Here is a 7,500-nt window from a genome sequence, read left to right as displayed (position 1 = left end):
TACAAACCAGCACGCCTCATTTCGGGGGTTTTCCAAGAAAAGTCGCTGCGCTATCGGGCGACAAGAACCAGTTTCCGAATTATTGTTGTTAAGTCTAACTCCTGATAGTCGAGTGGTGCACCCTTGAGCAGTCTTCTCTGGCGACGTGATTGCCCGTCATAGCTTTCTGTATGAAACTGTACGATACCAAAGGCGCTCTAGATTCATTTTAAATATATTTTAACTCTGAGTTTAAGCCTTGGGAAATTAGTAAATGATCCCGCAAAACCTTGGTTTGAGTGAAAATGTCGGGTGATAATTTGCAAGCAGTTATAATTTAACATACTTTTGCACATTTTTTTGCATTGCCATATATATATATATATATATATATATATATATATATATATATATATATATATATAAAATTATATGTGTGTGCGTGTTTGATGCTTAATACAAATGAAAAAATTACCTCCCGTCTGTCCAGCATAAAATTTATGGGAATAACATAGGGTCTGATTAGAGTAACCCATTCGATTCTTATTAACATCATACCTGTTGTGTAGCTGAATATGGCAAAAATGAAAAGAAGACTTGAACATGGAGAATTATAAGTGGACGATTTATATTTTCAAAGTGATGGGATGTTTTGAAAAGATGGTTCTAACTTTGCTAATTTTTTTTTTAGTTCCTTTCCGGAATATGTCCATAAGAAAGTTAACTAATTAATTAATTATTCCTAGTGCATTTTATGAGCACTATGAATATCGAATCTTTGTCAGTTATGAAAGACGTGCGTCAGAAAACAATGCATAGTTTTATTTCCTTTTTTAAAAAGTAAATTTATTATTACGTAAAATATTCAACTTTAAAGTAGGCTTTCCTTCGTTGACCTCCGTCTCACTGCGGTTTTCCCAGGTATCAGAAAGAGTCATCATATTTAGACCAGAAAAAATCCTTGGTGGAAACTATAATTATATTGGCAATGCCAGAGAGGGTGTTAATCGCTTATTCGCAAGCTTTCGCTGTAGGTAACCTTATCAAGAGGCTGAAATCAGTGACAAAAATTACAAAAATCATTGAAAACACAATCAAACGAATTGTTTTACTAAAACTTCACAGGATGGATGAAACCAGCATAAAGAAATTAAAAATATTAACAATACAAATGGAACGCAAGATTGGAGAAGTTGCTAAAACAAACGGAAATTATATTGAAAGGTAAACCTAGGTATGGAGGTTGTCTGTGTATGTGTGTGCGTGTGTATGTATGTGCATTTCTACTGTCTGATAGACACTTCTAAGGAGAACGAAATAAAAAGTTACTTTCTTCTTACGAGGTCTTAAGATGGGTCAGTTTTCAGAGGATGTAAAGGTCAGAAGAGGTCGGAAATGAAGAAAGCTCTAAAAGAACTCGTCTTTGAACTTCGTTTCAATGGAAAACAAACGGGTGGGGCCCATAGGTTCTTCAACTACGAAGGCAAACAACGACGTCTTTCAGGATCTTCACAAACAAAAACAAAGACAAAAAACGGTGTCTGGATACCAAAGGTTGTATTCACGAGTCTTAATTAACCAGGGGAAAGCAGCAACAAAATCAACACAAACAAATGTGAACTTTTATCAGTTATCAAGGTCATCTTCAACGGATGTGAAAGGATAGTAAATGAACCCACTTGTTCTCTGCATATATATACTTTGAAATAATAATTGATGCATCACTTGTAGGCTGGGCCACCTTGCTGCTGATGAGACTTCCCGTCAACGCCGCCGTTGAGGCGAATGTGATGTTGACATTTAAATTTTCGTTTTGTTGAGTGTTGAGACGAATGTCCTCCAGGATTCTGCGAACATTTGTATTTTCTTGCTTTTGACGTACCTGGGCATTAGTTTGCCTGTCCCCACTGGGCTCAGCACATGGTTAAAAAAAAAGTGCTGTCACTTGTGGCCTAGCACTCGCTAGACCCGAGTTCGACTCTCCGGTCGGTTAATGAAGAGATAGAGGAATTTATTTCTAGTGATAGAAATTCATTTCTCGCTATAATGTGGTTCGGATTCCACAATAAGCTGTAGGGCCCGTTGCTAAGTAACCAATTGGTTCTTAGCCACGCTAAATAAGTCTAATCCTTTGGGCCAGCCTAGGAGAGATGTTAATCAGCTCAGTGGTCTGGTAAAACTAAGGTATACTTATAACTCCGGGATATATTGAAAAAACAAGTATTTTTGTCGCTATATAACATTGGGATATATTGAAAAAAAAAGTGTTTTTGTCACTTTATAACCTTGGGGAATATCGAAAAAAATGTTTTGTCACTTATAACCTTGGATATATTGGAAAAAACTTTGTCACTTTGTAACCTTGGGATATGTTTAAGAAAGCGTCTTGTCACTTTATTACCTTGGGATATATAAAAAAAAGTGTTAGTTTATAACCTTGAGATATAGGCTATTGACCAAAAAGTGTTTGTCACTTTATAACCTTGAGAAATATTGGAAAAAAAGGTGTTATCTTCACATTATAACCTTGGGATATATTGAAAAAGTTTCTGTCGCTTTATATCCTTGGGATATATTTGAAAAAGTGTTTGTCACTTTATAACCTTGGAATATATTTGAAAAGAAGGTGTTTTGTCACTATATAACCTTGGGATACATTAAAAAAAAAAAGTGTTCTTGTCACTTTATAACCTAGGCATATATTGCAGATTGTGTGGGGGGGGTGATGTTTCAGAGTTACTTTTTGTATTAAAGGTAACAGGAATGAACGATTTATTTCAATATTCTGAAATGCATTTAGGCCTATCTCAGATTTTATCGTTTCTCTATACGTTCAGACCAGTGGCCGTAATGTCCATGCAACGATGTCTTTTGAAGCACACCATAGCGTTTTTTATCCCAAGGTTCGTAAATACGGGAGTGATTTGTGCCGTGTGTTTGTGAGAATAGTTTAGTGTAGTTGTTTTCGTAGACACAAAGGTGATCTTCCTATTGATATTTTTTGTGTGATTCCCTTTATACATGTTCTGCAGTATGTTACAAGGAAAACAGATTGTGAACACTTAACCTTGAAGTGCTGGTAGTCGTGGCCTCCCCCTTCCCCCCCTATCCCTCTCAAAGCAGGTTTACAAAAATAATTTAATCTGCAAACTAACATAAGTCAGGTTAAAAATGTGATATGATAATAGAAAATTATACAGCCACCTCCCAAACCCATTAACCAGTCACAAAATGAAAAAATGTGGGATTAATTCCCATCCTGTCATTAGGTATCTTCCATTTTAACTTTTTCTATCTATGTCCCCAGTTCACTTAAGTGGCCACCTTCCTGTGCATGACTTTGCATGGCTAACTATGGCTGTCCATGGCTTCCATGAGCACTTGCATGAAACATCTGTAGAGAGGAAACATCCCTCATTAGACTTAATCTGTGACACTCCATAACACCACAAAATAAATAATAAGAAATGGTAACAAAATAATAGGCCACTAAATTGTGAAGTTATCGTTAGAAAGTCCTTCTCACTCGGCTCCCCTAAATCAAAATGTATGGCTTTTTTTTTTAAAAGCTCTCAACCTCACCCTACAAACCGCTTTACATATCACACAAACGTATGAACATCTTTCCACAGCACACTCATGTCTGTATCTAAACCAGAAATAGCTTTTCGAACATTTGAGACAAAATGCTGATAACACTTCCTCGCAAGGTTGTCTCCAAATCTTCAAGGTGACTTTTGCCCCAGCATAAGTTTACAGATGATTGGGCTTGCAAATACCATCCACCTGTACATTCACTGATCATCGTAAAAACATTACATGTCACATATTTACGAACTCAAGGAAACGTATATATTGCTAAGAGTTAAGTCTCTCAAGGCAACTCGCCTTTCAAGAATAAAGTAAAAGTCACTTTGTTAATTAAGTTCGTTTGCCGACACGCTGACAGTGGGTCATGGAGATTTGCCCCTCCAATCTCATTCTGATTTCCCTTGTCACTTTTAATCTTCTTTTGAGCTCTGTGACTGCGATAAACCTTATTCCAGATACTGACCCAAACTCGGAGAAGCCTGAATGACCCAAGTCACTGATTAAAGGCATCCACGCCTTCTGTATGGCTTGAGGCACCGATTAACCAGCCAGCCTTCACCAAAAGAGAAAGCTGGATGCATTTAACCACCCAGCCTTAGCCCAAAGAGAAAGTTGGACATACCCAGAATGCATCTGGAATCAAAAGCCGGTAATCCGAGGAGCTAATAAATAGCCCCCCATCGCAGGAATTCAAAACGTTTCCATTTCAAAGAGCAATTCTTACATAGACCTGACCTGCCATGCTGAAGTGTTTTATGAAAAGAGGACTTCTGTCGCCCTCAGCGCTAGCCTTTTATCCTCGCTATTACAGCTAATACATCCAGTGATTGTATGCCTTTCTCTTTTGCAGAAAGGAGTGCTTGCCACTGTGAATCCCTCTGCCACGACTGTATGCTTGTTGGTTGCACTGAAGAAATTCCAGTTGCAACCTTATGAACCGTGCCATTGAAGTATAATTCCCGGCACCCATTTGATGACTGTTATTCATTTTATGTGCTGCAGCAGGACCCCAGTGGCCTGCCTTATTCCTCCTTATCTTCTGATTTTGTATTGTAAATACATGTAATTTAGTTATCCTAAGAGTTAATCTCCAGAATCCCTCTACAGTAGAGCCTTCAGCCCCTGTTCCCCCATATGATTTTTGCTCTTGGAGGTGATGCAGTCAAATTAACTACATCCTTTTGTAAGCTTTCTTTAACCCCCCTCCCCACCTTCAAGTGTAAGAATATGCATATGTATGTATATATGTGTATATATACATACATACATATATATATATATATATATATATATATATATATATATATATATATATATATATATATATATATATATATCTTTATAATATATGTGTGTGTATGTATAATGTACTGGCTGTGATATAAATGAGTTTATATACCGTATACAGTATACACATAGACAAATTTGATATGTACATTGTATTAATTTTGTTTGTATTTCTAGATGAATACGTGTTTTATTTTCATGAAACACTTATGCTCCAACACATACTGTATAATAGCATTAGTTAAAGTAATAATTTAATGTAGTGTTTAGGTTAGAAATTATATAACCAAGTACTAATTCAAACCCTTGGTGAAACTGACCGACTGATTGGTTTCTGTAGACGGACGTCTCAAACACACACTGCAGTGGTCTTGGACGCCCTGTAATGTGGCTTGATTATTAATCAATAACAATATTATAAGAGTTGTAAGATTTCGAACTTTTAAAAAGAGAAATATTTATAATAGGCATCCAGGTAAGATGTTAGTGCAACGCACTACTACCCTAAAACAATTCTCCTTGTGCTTTTTAAGCATTTTTTTTTTTACATTTATATCCATTTATTTATTCCTTAATTTATCTTTTTTCTAATAACTGATCTTCTATTATCTTCCGTAATAGTTTTCAAATGAACACCATTATTCTTTGGAAACTTGAATTTCATGTGAGAGAGAGAGAGAGAGAGAGAGAGAGAGAGAGAGAGAGAGAGAGAGAGAGAGAGATTGACTCGTGTAAATAGTGAAAATTCCTCCAGATTGCCATTCCTGTTAGTAGGTCAAAGTCGTGCAGATGGCAAGCTCTTGTTTGTGCCAAGAATGTTACAAAAGCTGGGCAACAGAACGCTCCCACGTTGTACGTTGGCCCAGTGCCTACCCTGGGTTTTGTGTTGTGTTTAAAAGTCTGTTCTAAATTTAGCGTGCGTTTTCAATTCTGTTACAGTTGGCCTGTGTGGTTGATTCGATTTGGCGTTTTTTAAGGAGATAAGTTTAATTTTTCATTTTTCCACACATTCAAATAAACTAGACGGGCTTCTTGTTATTGATTTTATTTCTGTTGCTGCTTTTAGTTTTCTGTAAAAAAAAAACATGAGATGGCTTTTTCTGTCCGCCCTCAGATCTTAAAAACTACTGAGGCTAGAGGGCTGCAAATTCATATGTTAATCATCCACCCACCAGTCATCAAACATACCAGATTTGATTTAAGGTGTAAGTTAACTATTGTCGTGCGTCTGGCACCGCAACAACACAGGCCACCACGGCCGGCTGAGAGTTTCATGGGCCGTGGCTGAGAGTTTCATACAGCATTATACACTATTTCATTTTGTTTCACTTTGTTTGGATTTATGTACAGCCCTCCACAGGGATAATTCCCTGTCTGGCGGGCCCTTGTACGTTTTCAAAATAAGGTGCTTCTTATATTTTATAATTGTCTTTCAGTGTTTTCTCGTCAGTATCGTAGCTCCTGCAGGACAGGAGAGTCTATAGTTCTTTTTTTCATTTGCTTTCTTATTATTAAATTGCATAGAAGATTATTAGTCAAAGCCATGACCCGTATTATTTTTCACCTTTGACACACATTCTTTATATACTGTGCACTTATTGCCATCATATGTTTTATGACCTTTCTTTACACAATTTTTACACTCGTAGATGTTGTCAGCACATTCATTTGATTTGTGATTTTCAGCACATTTAGGGCAAGCTTGGTCATTTCTACAATTTGCTGCCCTGTGACCAAATTCCTGACATTTATAGCATTCATAGGGCACGTAACAGTCGAATACTTTGCAATGGCAATACATTGTACACAATTTGTCACCTCTATCATAGATAGCCTTTCGTATTTGTGATGTGCATTTGATGATACAGTGTTTACATTTGTCATCTTTGGATATCATTTCCTTTACAATTTTCAGGTCGTCATTTTCAGGAATGAGGTTACCTATCCATGGGTTTTTCTTTACACTGTTATCGACAATGTCATCTTCATCCTTCGGGACATGACTACTATTATTTTTGGTTTAAGTTTACCCTTCTTATTTACTGATAAAGTGTTGATACTCTGAATCTCCATTTTTGCCTTTTCTAAGTTTTTTCCTGTCTGGAAATCGTAAAAATAAGTGTCCATCTTGTTGTTTTAACCTGGTCAACTGGCGCTGTTATTTTACTCATTTGTCGCTTTTCATTAGCTGCTGTGCTCTCTTCGTTTGTAGATTTGATCAGAAGCACTCTTTTTGTCTTTTGTGGTTCAGCATAAGTTTTGTCCATGTTTGTCATGGTCTTTACATCTTTATCTACATTGTCAATTTTGTTTTGGATTTCATCAATGTTGATCATTATTATGTCACTAGTTTTCTGAGCCGAATCCTCAATCTCTGTGTTTTCTTTTGTTTCTTGAAGTTCATCTTCAGTGAGTTTTTTGTGTGTTCTTTGTTTAGGCCTCTTGCAGTTATTACAGATGTACAATATGTTATCACTACGAAGTATGGGTGTATATCCGACCTCGATGCCCGAACATTCATACGTCACACGTTTCACAGCAAGTTCCTTCCTCATCATCTTCCCCAGAGCAATGTCCGCAGGTTGTTGACTCACTCTCGATTTAGGTCGACTCATCCTTCTCTAGTATTTTATTTAGTGTTCC

General features: G+C 36.7%; 1 protein-coding gene across 7 annotated transcripts in view; it reads left to right on the top strand.

Annotated features, from left to right (window-relative positions):
- Window positions 1-7,500, top strand: part of LOC136836568 (alanine racemase-like) — a 165,155-nt gene that overhangs the window by 135,408 nt on the left and 22,247 nt on the right. The window contains exon 2 of one of the 7 annotated variants that reach the window (XM_067101016.1): window positions 2,817-2,882. The exons of the other annotated variants lie outside the window; for them this stretch is intronic. Within the exon in view, the coding sequence (XP_066957117.1) occupies window positions 2,830-2,882 (53 nt within the window). The 5' untranslated portion in view covers window positions 2,817-2,829. The remainder of the gene's footprint in view (window positions 1-2,816; window positions 2,883-7,500) is intronic. 7 annotated transcript variants of the gene reach the window in all.

The sequence above is a fragment of the Macrobrachium rosenbergii genome, chromosome 56 (assembly GCF_040412425.1).
Source record: "Macrobrachium rosenbergii isolate ZJJX-2024 chromosome 56, ASM4041242v1, whole genome shotgun sequence".
NCBI lineage: Eukaryota > Metazoa > Arthropoda > Malacostraca > Decapoda > Palaemonidae > Macrobrachium > Macrobrachium rosenbergii.
Note: the sequence above shows the minus strand (reverse complement) of the source record. Positions and strands in the feature narration are given on the sequence as shown.